The sequence below is a fragment of the Elephas maximus genome, chromosome 16, assembly GCF_024166365.1.
Source record: "Elephas maximus indicus isolate mEleMax1 chromosome 16, mEleMax1 primary haplotype, whole genome shotgun sequence".
NCBI classification, from domain to species: Eukaryota; Metazoa; Chordata; class Mammalia; order Proboscidea; family Elephantidae; genus Elephas; species Elephas maximus.
Genome location: NC_064834.1, coordinates 58,026,137 through 58,046,418, shown reverse-complemented (window position 1 = coordinate 58,046,418; position 20,282 = coordinate 58,026,137). Strand labels below are relative to the sequence as shown.

The window sequence follows — 20,282 nt, the reverse complement described above, 5'->3', positions numbered from 1 at the left end:
CCCTCAAGTAGCTTCTAACTTATAGCACCCTACAGGACAGAGTACAGCTACCTCATAGGGTTTCCAAGGCTTTATTGTTTTTTAATCTTTATGGAAGCAGACTGTCACATCTTTCTACCCTGGAGCGGCTAGTGAGTTCAGACCACTGACTTTTGGTTAGTAGTCAAGTGCTTGTCCACTGCACCACCAGGGCTCCTTTCAGAGATGGCAATAGCTCCTATGCCAATGGGATTTTTTGAGGATTGAGTTAATTTAGGTAAAGCCCTTTGAATAGTGCCTGACACACAGTAAGCTACTATATATATATTTTTACTGTTTTTATTACTAATAAAGTTGTATAAGAAAGTTAAAGCAGAAAGAACTTGTATACAGTTAAAATGATACAGGAAGACTTCATGGAGTAGATAGTCTTTGGGATGGACCTCAAAGCGTGGATAGGAATGAGCTCAGGAGATTGTTCCAAGAATCAAAGCACCAGGACTGAACTGGAAAGCCCCAATGGCTCTGGGAACGCTGATTCAGTGGGGACAATGAGCAGCAGTTTCTAGCTCTACTCTCTGGATTCCTGGGGACTCCTGGGGGTGTCCCTTTGTCTAGAGGAACACCCAGTAGGCTGGCTGATGGCCTCTGTTCTACTCGTACTTTATCTTTTTACTTCATTGGAGTTTCATAGATTTTATTTACGAAGATCCCACTGCCTTAAATAAATATTTAAGTTACTGTTCCTGAGCATGGGGTATGAAGGGGAAGTGTGGGAATATGCCAGGGTGAGTTTAGTTGTCTCTGGGAAGCCATCTAGACATTTGAGCAGAGCTGTGACTGATTCAAGGAGCCCTGGTGGCACAGTGGTAAAGCACTTGGCTGCTAACAAAAAGGTCAGCTGTTTGAACCCACCAGCTACTCTATGGGAGAAAGATGTCGCAGTCTGCTTCTGTAATGACTACAGCCTCTGAAATCCTATGGTACAGTTCTACTCTGTCCTAAGGGTGACCGTGAGTCAGAATCAACTTGACAGCAGTGAATTTTGGGTGATCAATTCAGAGTGTCACTTGAGAAGATGACTCTCAAGACCAAGTAGGACTCAGTAGAGCTGATGTACCATTCAGAAGCTTGTTGTTCTAATTCATCCATTGAACAGACATTTATTGAGGGCCTGCCTACCCAGATCCAGGACTGTCCTTAGCACCGGGGACAGGATCCTTGACTTTATAAAGCTTCCGTCGCTGTGGGAAAGCTAAGCCGGAAGCAATATAACAGACACTACTTCCTGAATTGTATTGTTGACGAAAGTAATATGAAGAAAATGAGGAAGTGTAAGAGCAAAGAGAGTGATTGTTGAGATAATGGCAACTGGTTTAGTGCCAGGACTAAGCTGAAAAATACCAAAACACCAAATCCATGAGTCAATTCCAACTCATAGCAACCCTATAGGATAGAGTAGAACTGCCACATATGGTTTCCAAGGAGTGACTGGTGGATTAGAAATGCCACCCTTTTGGTTAGCAGCTGAGCTCTTAACCGCTGTGCCCACAGGTCTCCAAGCTGAAAGACAAGGACCAACAAAGTGGGTAATTAGCTGAAACTAACCAGTGGCTCAGCCAGGAGAACTGACAAAGTAAGGGCAGTCACGGGATCCATAGTCCCATGTGGGCAGAAAGGTCCATTCCCAATAACCATGAGAAGTTAATCCCACAGCTGTAAACTCCAGAAGGCAAGGAATACTGCAAAGTTAGGAAGACCTGAAAAAATAACGTTCATGCTCATAGTCCCTTCCAAGGTTGGAAACTTGGGCAGCAGAACTCAGGTCCTTGGGAAGAAGGGCTAGCAAAAGGAGATATGTTGCTGGGAGCCCAGATAAGCACACTGGGATTTGAAGGAGAGTTCCCACGACATAGATATGTTTGATGCCATGTTACCAAGAAGACAACAAAATGCAGGACCAGCCAAAAACCCGATCTTAGACTGGGCCAATATGGAAAAAGTGAGAGAATGCTTTGGCTTCAAATCTTTGTGTCTGTTCAGGGTTCTTCCCTGTTAGATCTTATAGTAGAGCTTTTTGTTGATACAATTCTAAACTTGATCAACTGGCATAGCAACTGGAGTAGATGTAGACTTATATATGACTAATTGGCTCCAATGTGAAGTGTGAAGGAAGAGAATATCAAGGGCTAACAACACAACAACCGAGTCTTAGGAACCTTTGCTGTATTGATCTTGGTCATGTTTGTCATAATAGAGTTAGAACTGGTAGTGTCCACAAGGGTAAGGCCAGTCTGGGCCAGAATGACTTTCAGATACAAAAGACAAGGTGTATATGTCAAGACTGGAGGTCTCCAGTGATTCTGATGAGGAAGTAAAAAATATGAGGGATCAGTTTTAAGTTGGAGATTGCTTCTAAATTAGCCCTATCTATAGGGTTGCTATGAGTCAGAATCGACTCAATGGCAATGGATTTTTTTTTTTTTTTCTTATATGATATGGGATTTTTTAAAAAACCCTTTTAACAGGGTAGAAGATTCTATGTCTTTCAAAGACAGTGGAGGGGGTTTCTCCTTTCACATATAGAAAACTTGGCACTTTGGGTGGGGGATAGGTGATTTGAAACACTTGCCACAATTGCTTTTACTAAGTTAATATTAATGCATACATATTTGGGTGGCCAGGAAGGTGGGGAGGAGAACACCTGTGGAAAAGAATAAACAGTGAGGAAGAGTATTTGATGCAAAGCTTCTACCTCAACTTCCTTTCCTTTCCTCTCATCCTCCCTGCAGGCAGGAGGGAAAAAAAAAAAAAGAAAACAAAAAACAAAGGACCACTGTTTGCAACATTTCATGTCTCATAAGCAGGATTGCTAATATCTTCCCTGGGACCATTATGGCACACTGCTGCATTCCATTAATTGCTCAGCAGATGTTCAGCAGCCTTCTTTTAAAAATGTTTGAGCCAGAGTATGTTGCTGGCGAGAGAGGCAATGCATAATTTGGTTTGTCTCCAAGGAAAAAGCTACTGTCTCCATTTAGGAATTTACTGTTCTTATTTTGGTTTTCAAATTCCATTCCCTGTTTGCTTTTGTGTGATCTTAAGGTAAGCATTTCCAGATACCTGGAAGTCACTAGAGACTGGATTTAGTGTGTTTCCCACCACATGTTCTGTTTGGAAATTATCTTTGGTATCTAAGCTGACCTAAACTTTGAACAGAGTTATTGGTTTGTTCTCAGCCATTTCTGTGCTTCTTGGTTTCTGTGCAATTCCACTTGTAGACCTAACACTTCTGACAGCTATCATTTTGAAATTCTCTTTGTGGAAGGAAGGTATTTGAAATAGCATATTAATAGAGACTGAGAGGCATGTTATCGAGAAAGTTGAAGGTGGCTCCCTTTGGCTCTTAGGACCTCATCTGGCCTCCACGTGTAGCACACACAGGCTATGATATTGCAAAACAACCCAGAGAGTTGGAAAAGGCAGTTGGCCATTGGATTGGAAGCACTGGTGTTTTGACTGACGTGTACCTTTGCTCATGCTATTCCTGATTGGAGTATTTCTCCCCCCTTTTACACCTCTCTCCATCTCCCGAGTCTGTTTGGGCTTTAAGGCTCAGCTCTATGCCCAACATTTTTTTTTTTTTTTTTTTCTATGCCCAACATTAGCATGAAGTCTTTCCAAAGACCCTTGTCTGGATACCATCTTGCTCTCATGTGAACTCTAAGGATTTTTAAATCTTCATCTGTTTGGTATGATGAGAATCATCATCATCTCTCCGATTTAACTTCTTGAGGGCAGGGCTAATCGTATTTTTATATTGTCTCCACTGCTGTTAGGACTGCAAAGATGATTGTTACTGAAATAGACTGAAGCAAGTATAACTTATTAGGTACTATTTTACTATTTGGCTCACTTTCAAGAGTGTTTTTAGTATCAGAGATCAGCCTCACTCCTGGTGGAGCTCAGGGTCACACACCTTAGGTTGTGCCATCCTCACTCACTTTATCAAACTGCCCAGACCTTCTTCATAGCTTTTGTGATGTCAGCCAGAGGGTCTCCTTTCCCTGGCCTTCCTTCTCAACCACGCTTTTACCCTGGCCTTCTGTCTCAGATATTTTAATAGCTATGACATCATTTTAGAGAGAGTTTTCCCAGCCAGGCAAACAGGAAAGCTTAGAATCAGAATGCAGACCATTAAATCTCTATAGATAACTGTAGAAAGGCAAATGTAAGTCATTCAGAAAATATCCCTAAAATCCCACAGTTTTCCCATTGACCCAGCAACTTGGAATTTACTGAAAAGCAAGGACATTTCAGATTTATCTCCTTACTACTCAACTGTATGCCTCACTTTGCGATTATTTCTTTAAAACTATGGTTCATCAAGTGGAAGGAGATGAATTAGGACCCTTACTCCATTCTGGCTAGACTGGAGGAGCAAATGCTAGCTTCACAACCCTTTGTTAATTCTAAATGAAGAGAATAAAAAAATATATTTCATGCAGAAAGCTCAATAAAAGATGAACCTTAATGTTAAATAGAAAGGAGTTCACTAAAAAGCAAGAAAATAAGCATGCTAGATTGAGGGGCTGTGTCAAGCAAAGGTGCAACAAGGTGACTGTGTGTGGTCTACGTGCAAAGTGATGCCTCACCTAGAGATGTGCCCTCAAATATTCCTGTCTTGGTATATTTAATGAAAAATAAAATTATGAACAGAAAGAGATGGATAAAATTCAGAGAAAGAAAGCATGCCAGTATATTATAATCTTTGCTGTCCACCATCCATGCATGCTAGTGAGGAAATGTTTATTAATGCTGGTCTGGGATTTAAAAGTATAATAAACATGGGAAAGGGAAGAAGGGTCTGAGCAAAGGAATTTTTAAATAACAGGTTTGGGGGACAGTCAATAATCCTTTCTATTTTTTAACAAAGCATTTATACACAAGTTTTCAACACAAGTGGCAAGAGATAACAATTTATTTGATGGAGATGGAGACCTATGAGGGGGAGCCTCTTTCTTGGTTGTCAGAGACCATCAGTTTTGTGGCTTGTGTTGAGTCTGACGTCATAAAATATGTAAGGGAAAATCCCATCAGGAAGTTGTCTAGGAATTGAAGCTCAAGTGAGAAGAGCAGAAACAGACTATATTAAACTATGATGTATCCTAGGCATGGAGCTGATTGCAGAAGCTGAGAGAGAGGAAAAGCAACTGGGTACAGTATAAAGAGAGATGAGGGGAACCAGCCAGCAGGTGGTAAATTAAAGCCCTACTTGCTGGTACAAATCTCCCAAGCTCCATCAAACTCCATACCTTTGCTCATATGAACACCCATGATCATAAATTTAATTGTTACATTTGGGGGAATTAGGGAGAGCAGCTTAAAAATTTGATTCTACTATGGTAGACTAGATTAGGGACTACATGAAAATAGACGTTACAGACTGAGAAAGTAAGGAGCAACACCATCATTTTATTTGACAGCATAAAAGCCTAACTAGATTAATCCCAAAACAAGTTGCTGTTGAGTCGATTCTGACTTGTGGAGATCCATGTGTGTCAGAGTAGTAGAACTGTTTTGTCCTCCATAGGGTTTTCGATGGCTGATTTTGCATGAGTATATCACCCATCTTTTCTTTGAGGCATCTCTGGGTGAACTAGAACTGCCAGCGTTTCAGTTAGCAGCCAAGAACACGTTAATCATTTGCAACACCCAGGCACTCCAGATTAACCCATAATAAATTACAAACAACTCTTTAGGGATTATTTGCAGTTCTTAAGAGTTATTTACTGGATAAATGAACTGAAACTTGGACGGTAGGACTTCTGCACAGATGGACTAAAAGACCTAGGGGCGATTGGTTCCATCAAACCATTGGAGATAAGTGAAACCCTACTCTGTAGTTGAATAACTCTCCCCAGTTCCGTGTAGAAGATCCTTGCTATAAAGCAGTTATTCTTAAACCTGACCCTTTATTGCAGTTAACTAAGAAGCTTTTTGAACTACAGATCTTTAAGGCTTCACTGCATACGTCCTGGTTCCGAATCTCCGGGGTGATATCCGGGAATCTGTATTTTTAACAAGTTCTCAGAACAATGCTAGATAGCCAGCCCCTTCAGTCTCAACAACCACTGTTTTGAAGCACTCCACAGATAGAAACCCATCTGCATAACAAGGAGAGGTGCATGCCTATCTCCAGCAATAAAACTGATTTACAACTCAAGGCATCCACAAAAACAGAGGCATGAATTAAATCAGAAGGGCCTGTGATATTAAGTGTAGGAGGAAATTAGTAATAAACATTAAAATCTAATTTCTCCGCATATTTGGAGCTAACCTAATTGACAGAATGGGTAGACAGCAGTGGGAGTAAAGGGAAAAAATGAAGCATGCCTCTGAATTCGGGATCTACTATATCCATAATCTGGATGAATGGCAAAGGCTAGCCAAGAGCTGAGGCCATGAAGCTGATGAAAAATTATTAAAGTGAACTGGAATCTTAGTGGCAGATGTAATTGAATAACTATGAGTTTTCTGAAAGTTAAACAAATGCTGTTATGTAGATGCTATTAATATGCTACTATGAGCAGAGAATGATCCATCCACATCTCACTGAATTTCTGCACATATTTCAGAATCAAGATGCTGTTCTACTTAGCTCCTCCACTGGGTCACTGTTCTTTTAGAATTTTGGAGACATATGATAAAACAGAGTCCCTGAGTGTCACTAATGGTTAAATGCTAGACTACTAGCTGAAACGTTGGCAGTTCGAACCTACCTAGAGGCATGTTAGAAGACAAGCCTGGCAATCTGCTTTTGACAGGTCGCAGCCTTAGAAACCCTATGAAGCATTTTTTACTCTGCACACATGGGTCGCCACGAGTCTGATTCGACTCGATGGCCACTAACAACAATAAGAAATGATAAAACATGTGAAATGTTAATATTTCTCAAAGGAAGATAAAATCTCAGTGAAGTCAAAATAAATAAGTAAATACCTAACACAGCCACCCCTCTCCCACCTTCTCCATCCGTCTAGCAGTTGTCTTGTTCAAATTGCTAAGTTTAGGAAGACTGTTCTTTGTCAAGGGTATGGGTGAGTTTTTCATAAAACTGCTACCTTGTGTTATCTTGGTCCCTATGGTTGTGGCTGACTGGTTCAATTACTTTTGCAGGTGTAATAAAACAAGTATTATCCACAGAGCTATTGGAGAGTGAATATTTCCAGGCTTCAGTTGAATATTTTTTTGAGTGAATGTGGGAAGGAATAAGGAACTTAGAACTCAGCCTAGGTCATGAATACATCATGAATTCTACCCTACAATTTTATGTGAAGAAAGACACTTTCCACTTGAAGGCTAAATTAGCATTAGTCAAGAAGCTTTAGAAAAGACAATATAATCTAAGCCACGCATTATAGATGCAGATGGCAAACAGACAATGTGGAGCTCTGAACTGTAAAGTGAAATAAATTGTTGCAATAACATTTTCCACTTAGGAATGAAATTAGTACTAGTGAAATTCTTCCACAGCCAATACATTTTTCTGTCTCTTTAGTGCCTGGTTGCCTTATTATCTACACAGTCGTCGTTTACAAATCTTTTGTGAGTAAAGTCATGCTGGCGGTATTTTTCCTTCCCTCTATTTTTTCCCAAAATATTTTTTTCCCCTCTGTAATTAGGTTATTTCACAGATACGCAGACTTTTGATAGTTATTAAGTCACTATGGTGTTAACAATAAGTAATAACAGGTGCTGAGAGAGAGCTAAACATAATCCCGCCCCACGATGTGATTAAAAGAATGTGGTACTTCTATAAATCTACCAGTGGCCAGCAATGAGGTTGTTCTTTAACATCTAACAGATTATTTCTTCACCATTTTATTTACGATTCCCTGGGCTCATAAAAGGGACCAAGAAGTGTGTTTTTAGTTTTGCTTTTTCTGCTTTGTTTTGTTTTAGTAAACAGGAGAAAATCAAGAAAGTTCAGGCACACCCTAAAGATAAGGACTGGATGGCATGTGAGTGAGAGCAGGTGGGGCCTATCATGTAGTATTCTCAGACTAGTGTGCATAATAATCACCTGTGTAGCTTGTTAAATATACAAATTTCTGGGACCAGGTCTTGGAGACTAATGTATTATTTCTGGAGTGAAGCCTAGGTAACAACATTTTCACAGTGCTCCAGGTAATTCTGATGCAGGTATTCTGTTACTGAGTTTTGAGAAATACTTTGCATAGTAACCAGGATCCCTCTTGTCTTTTAAACCCTGTAAATCAAAAGGCATCCTTCTCTATCAAATACTATCAAATACTGTGATAGAGTTTAGTCTTTGAGGTATCCATTGTTGTCTCTACTTGGCAGCCCAACCTGAACTCCCTGTGGCTGGATGTTCCTCAAGACTCATCCTCACTTTAAATCCAGCAGCAGGATTTAATGCTAGTCATCAGAGCCTTCCCTGGGAATTCTCACCCCACCTGGCCTTTAAGATCGTGGCTTTATCTCCGTGAGGAAGAGTGCTCCTTAGGGCTCTCCTAATTGAGTCTGAATTTGAACCGGAGGGAAGACTCATTGGCCAAGTGAAGGTGCTCTATAAATGAAAGTCTTTCCATCCACTTATTCTTTCTGTACCCTAGGTAAGCTCTCTCTCTCTGCTATTCCCGTATTACTTAATCTCCACAAAAAAAGACTTCAGACTATATGGGTTTCAGGATATTCAGATATTCAGGGCATGTAACTAGAGCCTATCATAGATCTGTTTTGGAATCAGGAGAGGGGAAAAAAAAAAATCCAGGTATAGCGAACTTGCTTCTGCAACTTCCTGACAGCACTAACGTGTGGATGAAAAATGTAGGAAGGAGACTTCAAGTTTCAGTGTCATAGTGCAACCAGAAGCTCTTTAAGAGAGACCCTTCAGTAGAATAAGAGTAGACATAAGACAGCAAAAAGGGCTTTCTGCAGGGCATTACCAGATGATGTCACCATGTTATTGACTTTAGAACTTGGAAATAAACCAAGCAAAGGGGCAAAGTGGCAGGAACGTATTGCTCAGGGTGAACCGTTTGCTAAAGCTTATTGTGTGGGACCTAGTTCTGCAAAGAATCTGTGGTCAAGTAAGTTTATGGAATTCTGTGGTAAAGTTAAATGTGTTTCTTTCCTGCAGAACTTCTGTGAACCTATAATGTACTAGTGTGCATGTGAATCTTCAAGATCGAAATGCAGCGAGTACTGCTCCCCAAAATTATTTGACCATGGAACTCTTTTGTCATCTCTCAGGACTTATTTTCTATAGAAAACCGTTTCAGACATATGGTAGCAATAACACTGACAATGCTGAATTTATTGGGCATGGACTATATGCCAGATTCTATACCAAGGCCTTACAAACTCCATCTCATTTTATTCTCACAGCTTTCTAAGACAAGCACTAGTTTTATCTCCATTTTGCAGATGAGGAAATTGATGTTCAGTTTAAGTCACTTATCCCGTAAGTGTCAGAGTCAGGATCGGATTCTAAAATGGAACCATATCAGTTACTTAATCCCAAATATAGATTTTAAAGTTGTCTTCATACACACAACCTGTTGTTAGCTGCCATCAAGTCAGCTCTGACTCGTGGTAACCTTATGTATAACAGGACAAAATGTTGCCTGGTTTAGCACCGTCTTCAGTATCGTTAGTATTTTTTTTATTTCATTGTTGTGACTGTTGTGTCAGCTCATCTCACTGAAGGTTTCTCTCGTTTTGTTGGCCCTCAGCTTTTCCAGATATGATGTCCTTCTCTAGTGACTAGTCTTTCTTGATGATGTGTCCAAAGTAAGCAAGTTGAAGTCTCACCATACTCACTTCTAAGGAGCGTCCTCGTTGTATTTCTTCTAAGTCTGATTTGTTCATTCTTTTGGCAGTCCACAATATATTCAATATTCTTCACCAACACGATACTTCGAATGCATCAATTATTTCTCTCTCTCTCTTTTTTTTTTTTTTTTAATTATCAGCTTTTGCATGCATATGAGACAACTGAAAAGACCATGGTTTGGGTAAGGTGCACCTTAGTAGTCAGAGTGACATCTTTGCTATTTAAAACATTAGAGGTCTTTTGCAACAGATTTGCCCGCTCAAATAAGTCATTTGATTTCTTGACTGCTGCTTCTACGGATGTTGATTTTGATCCAAATAGAATGAAGTTGTTGACAAATTCAATTTTTTTCTCCATTTATCATGATGTTTATTGGCCCATACACACAACCTGTGAGCATGCAGTAGTGAAGCATTCAACTGCTAATCAAAGGGTCCATAGTTCGAATCCACCAGCAACTCCTTGGAAACCCTATGGGCAGTTCTACTCTGTCCTATAGGGTCGCTATGAGTCAGAATCGACTTGATGGCAGTGGGTTTATATATAGACTCAGTAGCTACTAACAACAATAACTGGCAACTAACAATAACATATAAGGTACTTTTTACAAGCAGACTGCTATTATTACTGTAACCATATATTATAATTATATAATATAATTATATTACATTATAATTCTATGCATTTCTGAGTTTCTCATAAGACTTTAGAAACTATGTGTACCAGCGCCCAAGATTAGATATGTCGAGTCACTTGGAGTACTGCGTGTATTCACGTTTTCCTCTGTGCATGAATAATGGCAAATAAACTGCTCAGCACTTTTCCCCACACGTCTTCCTTGTTTAGGCTGAAATTGGAGAGGGATTAATTTATGCTAATTCCATACAACAAGCGAAAGCCCATTTATCACAAGTTTCCATTCCTCAGCAAAACACACACAAACACACCTAAATGTTGGGCAAACTAAGATGTGCAGCTGCTGTTGTGTGGAGCAACAATAGATCCGTTTATATTCAGGCACAGATCGTAAGCCAAAGCCACCTAAGGGACACAGAGGGCAGTGTTGCTCAATCTCATGCCCCTGCTGGCTTGCTGCTTCCTGCCTGCCAGCTTGTGGGACTCCGAGAAGTGACTGACAGATGAAAGGCCGGGGAGGGGGACGAATAACACACATTTGGAGGGGGACAAATAACACACATTTGGAACTTGGAATATGGAAGCTTATTTTCCCAAAATATTATGCCAAGTATTTAACAGTATTAAAGTGCTTGTTTAGGAATAGTGATTCAAGTGTAAATGATGTAGAACTGAAAGGTAGGTTTACCTTGTGATATGGAGAGAGAGGAGAGGAAGCAGGGGAGAGAAGGGAAAGATAGTCCATTTGTGTAGGTGGGAGGATTGGAGGTTGGCCTGTGGGTGGTGGTGGTAGGGTGGGGGTTGCTTTCCCTGTTACTAAGAACCTAGCCACTGCAATTTCCTCTCTTTTAGTTTTTGCATTTATTTCAAATGCCAGCCCTTTCAAGCAAGCTCAGTATTCTTGGTTTCTCTGTAGCGCTGGTATTCTAAAAACATTTAGTTAGTAGTTAGATGTTTGGCTTTATTCCTGTCTCTGACCGAATCTCTCTGGGCCTCAATTTGTTCCCTGTGAAATTAAGGGTTTAGAAGATAACCTTCAAAATACATTTCATTATTATTTATTTAGGTGTGATAATGGTATTATAATAATGTTAAGAAAGAGATGCTTTAAACCTTTTAGAGTTACAGATGAAATGATATGTAATATTTTCTCCAAAATAGGCCAGTGGTGGCAGTTGGAGACGGGAGAGATGGAGTAGTGGTAGAGGCAAAATAACATTGGCCATGAGTTGATGGTTGTTGAAGCTGAGTGATGGGTGCCCAAGGGTCCATTTCTCTAGATATTTTCACATCTTTTTTTTTTTTTTTTTTATATATGGTGTCTATGTATACATATTTATACACACACATAGATATAGGTACACATCATCCAAGTTTAAGAGTGTGCGAGCCGTGATTCTAACTGCTCCTTTTAAAACTTAGTGGTTCAACTTGTGTCACTTGTCACTTGCTTTCTTGTGCTATAGTCTTAGCCCTAATCCCAGCCTCAGGAATTGCTCTTGAAATATTGATATCTCCCGCCAAAATTAGCCCAGGATTAAGTATGCAGAAAGTGTGGGTGTGGGGTGTGTGTGTGTATATGTGTAAGAGAGAAAGGGAAAGATGACTTGGACTGAAGTCCTAGTTTTCTGTTTATTAGTTCTGAGACCTTTAGACTGTCATTAAGCAATCAGAATTTCACTGTTTGTATCTGTTCATTGGGGTTCATAGTCCCTGCCTTACGTTTGTGAAAATCAATTGCAATAAAGCCTGTGACAAACAGAAGATGTTCTCTTTCCCCCAATGACATCTTACCAAATACAACATGAATGAGTTGTGAGGTACTTCTGGACTCCTGGGTCGATGGTGTTGTGTTTGCCTAAGTAAGTGAAAGCGACCTTTATTTTCTAATTTCAACCGGAAGCAAATTTGCCCTGGGTATTCCACTGCAGTGGAATTCGTCTCACACAGACTCTTATGCTTGCACTTCACAGCTTCAGAGCTGCCTGGCTTACAGAGAGAGAGAGAAGAGCAGGGGGTCTTTAATGTCAGCACCTTCCAAAAGCTGATTCAACTAAAATGACTAAGCTTATTTGCTGAGAGAGAAGGCTTGATTTTTGTTTTTCGCCAAATGTATGTGGTTATAGGGACTATGCTTCCCAGTAGTGGTTACCACGTGGGATGTCATCCTCCAGAAGCCAGATGGAGCAGAAGCAGCTGTGAGTCTTGTCTGAGACCATCAGTATTATAGTTGCTTATTTTTGAACTTTTGTACCCGGGTGACGAGAATGTTGCCCTCTTAGCTTTCAGCAAAGAAAGGCCACAGGAAATGGTACTCAAAGGTCATCCACATCTCTGGGTATCAGGCTTTGCTTAAATTGATGGATGGTAAAGGTCAGCATCCAAGCTTCCTAGAGGTACAGGTGGCTGGTCTTTTATGCTTGAGCTATGCTCTATTTGGAAAATGTCAGTTTTCAAGAGGGTGGAAATTAATTGCAAAAAAAATCATTACAAGCACAACAGGTTTGACCCTGATATCAGGGAAGGTTAGAGGTGGAAAGACACATTCTCCAGAGCTGCATTCTGAGGGGGAAGTCAGGGATGGAGACTCTATGACGGCCCAGGTCTCTCAGTCTGAGGAGATGAGAGCTTGCTGAGGAGAACTCGCTGTATCGGAGAGGTCAGAGCTTACTGACAAGGAGCCCAGAGACAGCTCCAGTTACACACACCCCTCCAGCATCAGAGAAGTGACTTCCCTTTTAAAGTATTCACGTAGCCATCGGTTTCTTGTGTGCAAAGACAAACAAGTTCCATCACTCTCCAGTTCTTTCTCTCACGTGAGGATTGCTGGGGTAATAGTGAGGGAGAATGGATAAGATAATTCTTTAAAAAATTCTCAGTGGCGGTTTTATTGATTATCTGCATTGCTTAGTGGGAAGAGTTTGCCCTCAGAGTATGGGAACGTTTAATAATAATAATAAGTACTATATTATTATTATAAAAATATAAATGTAGGTATTATAAATATTAAATTAACAAATATAAATATACATATTGTACATATTATTAATATAAATATTATTGTAAATGTTGATTAATAATAACCAAGCTCTTAACTACTGCACCACCAGGGCTCCAGTAATACAAGCAGTAACAATTAAAGCTAATACTTATAAACCCATTGTCATCGAGTCGATCCTGACTCATAGCAACCGTATAGGACAGGGTAGGACTGCCCCACAGGATTTCCAAGGCTAAAAATCTTTACAGAAGCAGGCTGCAACATCATCTTTCTTCCATGAAGTGACTGGTGAGTTCCAACCACTGACTTTCTGGTTAGCAGCTGAGCACTGTTCTCATTGTTTCACATGCGTTACCTCATTTAATCCTCATAACAACCCAATAAGGTATATGGTATTATTCTTTTCATTGCACCGCATTAAGGCACATTATGGTCAAGAAAGGAGCCCTGGTAGTACAGTGGTTAAGCTCTTGGCTTCTAACCAGAAGGTCAGGGATTTGAACCCACCAGCCACTCCATGGGAGAAAGGTGTGGCGGTCTACTTCCATAAAGGTTTACAGCCTTGGAAACCCTATGGGGCAGTTCTACTCTGTCATATAGGGTCACTACGAGTCAGAATTGACTCGATGGCGACAAGTTATGGTCAAGCAACGTGCCTGGGGTCCCACAGCCAGCAAGTGGTAGAGCAGGGCTTGAATCCACTCAGTCTGACTCCAAGGTCTGTGCTTCAGTTTCTCCGCTGTACTGCTTGAATAGTGTGATGGAGCATTCCAGGGAGTGGGACAGGCTTGGGTATATGCACACATCCCCCATGTGACATGATCTTGCATGTACATCCCCAGACAGGTCCCTGGGATTCACCATGCCTGTGTGTAAGCAGTGTGGTCCCCTCCTGGAGTCTCACCTGCCAGAGTCTCTGCTCATGACCTTGCCTTGTTTTTTCCCCTAGCCCCGCTGGTGGACCTCACTCCAACCCACAGTGGATCAGCCATGCTGATGCTGCTCTCAGTGGTGTTTGTGGGGCTGGCAGTGTTCGTAATCTACAAGTTCAAAAGGTGCGTGCCTCCCCCTCCCCCCTGCCCACAGCTCCCCTGCTGCTCCCTGACAGGTGCAGAAGCACACGTCACAGTGACGTGCCTCTTCTGTGCACCGTAGTGACGGTTTCTGTTAATGTTTTAGGAAGATCCCGGGCATTAATGTTTATGCCCAGATGCAGAATGAGAAAGAACAAGAGATGATCAGTCCATTCAGTCACACTGAAAGCAGGCCCAATACCCCTCAGACTCAACTAAGGAGGCCTGGCCAGCTCTTAGATGAGAAGGTGGAATCCCAGCACATAGGTAAATGATTCCCGGTAGCTGTAAGCTGTTCAGCTTCAGTAGTAGTCACTGGCTGAATCTCTCTCTAACCCCTTTCTGGCTTAATGTAACCACTTTCTTCTGCTCTAACACCCCTGAGAGAAACTGCTAAGATGCCTCTTTCCCTGCTTCCTTCCACTGGAAAGAAAACAAACAAACAAAAAAAAACCCTTCTTGCTCCTTTGTCATTAGTTTATTCCTCCTTTGGCAAAAACCCTTGCTAAACCATTGAGCTTCGAATGTTCGTTGGCAAAGAGCAATGTATTTGCTCTAACAATATGCGAGAAGGAGAGGCCTCAAAGGCTGGAGCTGGTAGACCCGAGGGTCGGGCAGGATGTGAGCAACAGGTTCGTAATGGTCAAAACAAGACATGGTGGCCACAAATTGAGACAGTTCTACAGAGGGCACATTGCTCCAGGACCCAGACGAGAAGTAATATTATGAGAGTGGCCAGCCTGATGACCCTCAGAATTTTCTTTTTTTAATCTAGCAGTAGTCTAGAAACTGTCCCCCTGGAAACATGGAACCTGAGAATTTGAGCACAAGAGACAAAGTTTGCCAAACACCCAGGGAGTAAAACGCCCTGAGAGAGACCATTGGAGGGTCAGTCTGTTACAGGGCAGATTGGCAAATGTTTTCTTCTTTTTTGCCCATCCCTTATCAGAAATAAAAATAGAGCTCACTCTCTGCCTGTGAAGTAAGCATGAGAATCCAACAACTAGGTATGGAGAGTCTGAGGTTTAATTGCCAAGTCCTACCTTTTGTTACAAAGGACATTTTCCAGAAAGTTAGACAAGTTCATGGAGCCACCATTGCTGATCATTTTCTCTCTTTGGTTCCTCCTGTCTGTGGCATCAGGAGTTGAAGCTGTAAATATTCTCATCTAGACCCTGCATGGAAACCCTGGTGGTGTAGTGGTTAAGTGCTATGGCTGCTAACCAAGAGGTTGGCAGTTCGAATCCACCAGGTGCTCCTTGGAAACTCTATGGGGCAGTTCTACTCTGTCCTGTAGGGTCACTATGAGTCAGAATCGACTCGACAGCAGTGAGTTTGGTTTTGGTTTTTTCAGACCCTGCATTGCCGACTACAATGATAGATTTGTATGTAATCATTCATGCTTCATTCTAATGTGATAATGCCAACCACCTAAAAGGCCCTTACATAAGATTTTTAATCTGTTACTTGGGAGAAAAAATGAGTACCTAAATGGAAATATTACCCTCTCTTTAAATGGATATGGGAAAGGTCTGTGGCTGTATTAAGGGGAAATTTAAATGCAATGACTGGCTCGTATCATAGGTAATAATAACAACTGCAGCCACATCTGGTGTCCGATTTTCGCAGCACGCTTTCTTTTATTTGGGTAGACAGGGTGACAAATGCATAATTGCTTCAGGTGAAACAGAAAAAGGCTTTTCTGTCTTTGGGTCCAGAGAAGCGTTCACCCTGGCTATTCACTTCTAAAGCTTCTAAGTGCATCTTTTTGGGTCATCTGGTTCTCAATCCATTTCCATGGGGCATAAAGTACAGCCGCTGTTGACTTTATTAATGTAGCAATCCCTCCTTCACCAGGAAGATCTCGCAGCACACTGCAAAGTCTCTGACACCTTTCCATTTCCAGTGTCATTAAATGAGTAAGTGTTACACGTTTTCTCTTAGGAGAGTAGCTTTACCCTCCCCTCCCTCCCCTTCTACTCAACCGGGTGACTCATCTCTCCGATTGCAAAGAGCAAGACACGCCACTCCGCCTTCAACGCCAAAGCAGGGATCTACAGGGGCACACTTTGCAATTTAAGGAAAGCCCCCAAAGACTACAGGCGACCTGCTGATCAGGAGAGAATTTCCCTCTTGTCGAGTGCATCATCCTTCATGACCACTAACTTTATTTTTTTTTTTTCTTTCCTTTGTTGTTCTGTTTCCTATTTTGCCAGGAAATATTTCCATAGTTGCTGAGAATCAAAGCACAAAAGAAATCCCTACCTATGTAAATGTTTGAATGGAGGACGCCAGTAAAAAACAAACAAAATAAATAAATAAATAAAAACAATCAAAATCCAAAAACAAACAAACAAACACGCACTGCATCGGGACTTTTTAATGCTTCAGACACAGACAACAAGGGTTTTTAGCTTTAAGCCTGTGCATGTGGACAATAATTTGAGAACATGTTGGGAGGGGCAGTGTACAGGTGCTCTATTTTAATGGAAAACACTCCCCTCCCCCTTTCTTCTTCTTCTCTCTTTTTTTCTGATCGGTCGTGTTTGTAGAAAATTCATAACATATATAGGCCAAGGAGATCTGCATGTATTTTTGGAAGTATTCTTGGCTCTAGGTTTAACAGCTATTTTAGCACTACTGGCTGATGGGTGGATTAGCCACCCCAGCCCATTTCATAAGACACAAAGACATGCACAGGAGTTTGAAACCCTGAGCTGTTTCTCTGGTCTAATTTCCCTATTGCCATTTCCCTTCTCAGTTGACTGGGGTAGCTCTGTTGGTTCAGGAGTGGCCACAGGCTACTTTCTTCATTTTGTGCCGCCACAGGGACAAAGAAGTGAGGTGGAAATCCATGTCTGCAGGTAGAACAGGGAAGAAACAAAGGCAGGCAGGGAGGCAAGCATGTCAGAAATGGACCTTTCCTACCTTCTCATCTCTTCCCACTGTGGCTGCTTCCCCTTGCAGCTTTCCCTACACCTGTCCCAACCTAGGTAGAAAATGGAATCCTGTTACTTATTGTCTTGCTATTCCATTTGATTGCCATCCATGTGTGGTCATGATCTGTTGATGTCTTTGAATCTCTTTCTTCCGATCCCCAAATTACCCAACTGCTCCCACTTTTTCTTCCCCAAACATGTTTTTACATTCTGGACATTAATTCTGAAATTTCGTAAATACTGGCCTAACCTCCACCAACCCTGCCCCTGCATTCTCACAAGTTCACCATCTCTTCATCAGCTTTGTACACTTGCAAGCATGCCAGCTTCCACGCACACTGACCAAGCTGCAACCTGCCCAGCAAGGTTCAGCTCCATGCATCCCTGTTTCTTCCTCCTGAACCTGTCCCATTCAAATATCCCTGCCTTTCCCTCCTGGAAACATATCAAATGTGTGAAAGAGTTGATACATGCAAAGGACTTCAGATCCGGCCATGTACCTTGGAAAAGAAAGCATGCAAGTGAATAGTGGTGTTCTCAACACCTTAACAAAAATCTCATCCAGTCAGATTCCAGAAGATTCTTGCAAGAGGTGTTTTGAACCTGTTACTGTGTGAAAGGGCAATTTCCTCCTGTGATGGTTGCTGTTACCCAATATTTCCTCTCTCACAATAGAGTGAAAATATTTGTGAAATAAAACTGATTTTAAACAGAAAGAAGCGGGTTAATGGATTTAACATCTGAGAGTATCAAAGACTCTCAGAGAGTATGTGGAGGTTCTTGTCTTACACTGAGATAATGTTTCGATTATTTAGGATGATCCCTGCTATTTCACATGCATATGGTCTGATTCCCGAGCATCATAGCATCAATGAAAGGAAGATAAATGACTATAAAAGAAGGCAGTTAGCTGACTGCAGCAAAGTATATTGTCTTCAAAACATGAAGAAATTCCAGTTTTCCCAGAGTGATCATAAAAGGCCTAGAAAAAAAAAAAAAAAGTGTGTCCAGCAAAATGCCCTTAAATATAATAGATTGAGCAAGACCAGAACTCATTTGAAAATATGGGAGAAAACAGTTCTGCTAAACTACATGGAAAGCAAAGCCTCCTTCTTGGCTCTGTACCCAAGCCAAAACAGGGTATAACAGGACCTGGTACTAATGTGGGTACCCTAAAGATCCTGATGACCCCTGCCCTTATGTAGCTCAGGCAGGGGAATAGTAGCAAAGCCACTGTTAGATGTTAATCAAGCAGGTTTTATGGTTGAGGACACCCAGTATGAATCTGGGAAATGGATTATGCCTGGAGCAGCCACCCAGTTGATCCCCAATCTGCCAGGCTTCCTATCCTATACAAAACACCCTCTTTGATCCTCTTCAGTTGGAACATCCCAAATTTAATCTGGAAGACAAAAGGGGCTCCCTCAGAATAGCACAGGGAACCCTCAGAGTTGCCATTCAAATAACATTCACTGGGAATTTATGAAAATGGGAATAACATTCAATTTAGCACAGTGCCTTGCTTAATAGAGTAGGTATTAAGAAAATTATTTGTTGAAGAAATAAATGAATGTTTATGTGAAAGGGTATAGAGAAGAATTGACTTGTAAGCCCTAATTTAAGATGGAGGTAAACAGGAGATGCCTGGCGTTTGGGGAAGTGACCAGAAGTGGACAGCTATAGGTTCTGCATCTCCAGTTTCCTCATGTGCCTCTCCTCGAAGCTCCATCCCACCTATAGGAGATTAGTGAGGCAAGGTACTTCTCAGAGGGTACCTCATTGTTCTTTTGACCTAGGCCAGTGATTCTGAAAGTGTGGTACCCAGACCAGTAGTATCAGCATCACGTCTGACATGTTGGAAATGTAAATTCTGGATCCCCACCCCAGACCTACTGAATCTGAAATGCTAGGGGTGGAGACCTGCAATCTGTTTCAACATGCTTTCCAGATGGATCTGTTGTGCATGCTAAAGTTTGAGAACCACAGTACCAGGCCATTCTAGCTCAATCTCAAAGAGAAGGCAGTAATTAGAGCCTACAAATGGGAAGGACACAGTGCCTACCTACTCCCTAACGGCAGGTACAAACACAGTGAGGAATTTGGTGGGCTTAAGGCCAGAGGGATGGGTGGGGAGAGATGTATGTGGAAGGTAAGATTCATGGCAAGCTAAAAGTCTGATATGGCAAGGTTTTCTCAAATTCCTAAAGGCAAACTGTGCATGTTCTACCCTGAACTAACCAACCAACATTTTCTCCCTTGCCCATTCCTAATTGGGCTCCCTGTCCAAAATGCATTGATTTGCCTTGCTTTGTTTCATAAGTTCCAAATAGCAACTTTGAGAGCACTGGGGTGCTTGGCATCTGTTCTGTGTTTTCCAGGATTCCAACTGAGCATTAAAATCCCTCATTTGCCAACTTATTTTTATAGGAAGCCAATTCAAAAAAAAAAAAAAAAAAGTTTTCTTATAGTATTGGGACTACTTCTAATTTTCAAATGACTTTTTTGATGTATTTTTTTGTTAAATACTATGTAGTGTAATGTATAATGCTCTTGTTTATTGCTTTTACAATCATATTTATTAAACAGATAATGTCTCTAAAACTTGTGCCTCAGGGTGTTTATTTTATCCCAAACTTTGGTGTTAAGTCTGGATATAGAAGTGGTCTATCTGTAAGATTTAATAAGAGTTAGTTGCATGAAAAATCCAGTAAACACAGGCTCAAGGTTTTTCTAACAGAGTATATTTGACTATATGAATTCTACCTGCATTTCAATTAGATATAAAAATCTCT

The 20,282-nt window shown here is 41.2% G+C and overlaps 1 protein-coding gene across 6 annotated transcripts in view; it reads left to right on the top strand.

The window, feature by feature from the left end:
- SORCS1 (sortilin related VPS10 domain containing receptor 1) overlaps positions 1-20,032 on the top strand; it is a 571,683-nt gene extending 551,651 nt beyond the window's left edge. For 2 of the 6 annotated variants that reach the window (XM_049855014.1, XM_049855012.1), the window contains 3 exons: positions 14,428-14,533; positions 14,658-14,818; positions 16,768-20,032. In XM_049855014.1, the coding sequence (XP_049710971.1) occupies positions 14,428-14,533; positions 14,658-14,818; positions 16,768-16,832 (332 nt within the window). In that variant the 3' untranslated portion in view covers positions 16,833-20,032. Of the gene's footprint in view, positions 1-14,427; positions 14,534-14,657; positions 14,819-16,495 lie in introns of those variants that run through there. The other 4 variants (XM_049855016.1, XM_049855013.1, XM_049855017.1 and 1 more) reach the window with 4 other exon arrangements.
- The last annotated feature ends 250 nt before the right edge of the window (positions 20,033-20,282 follow it).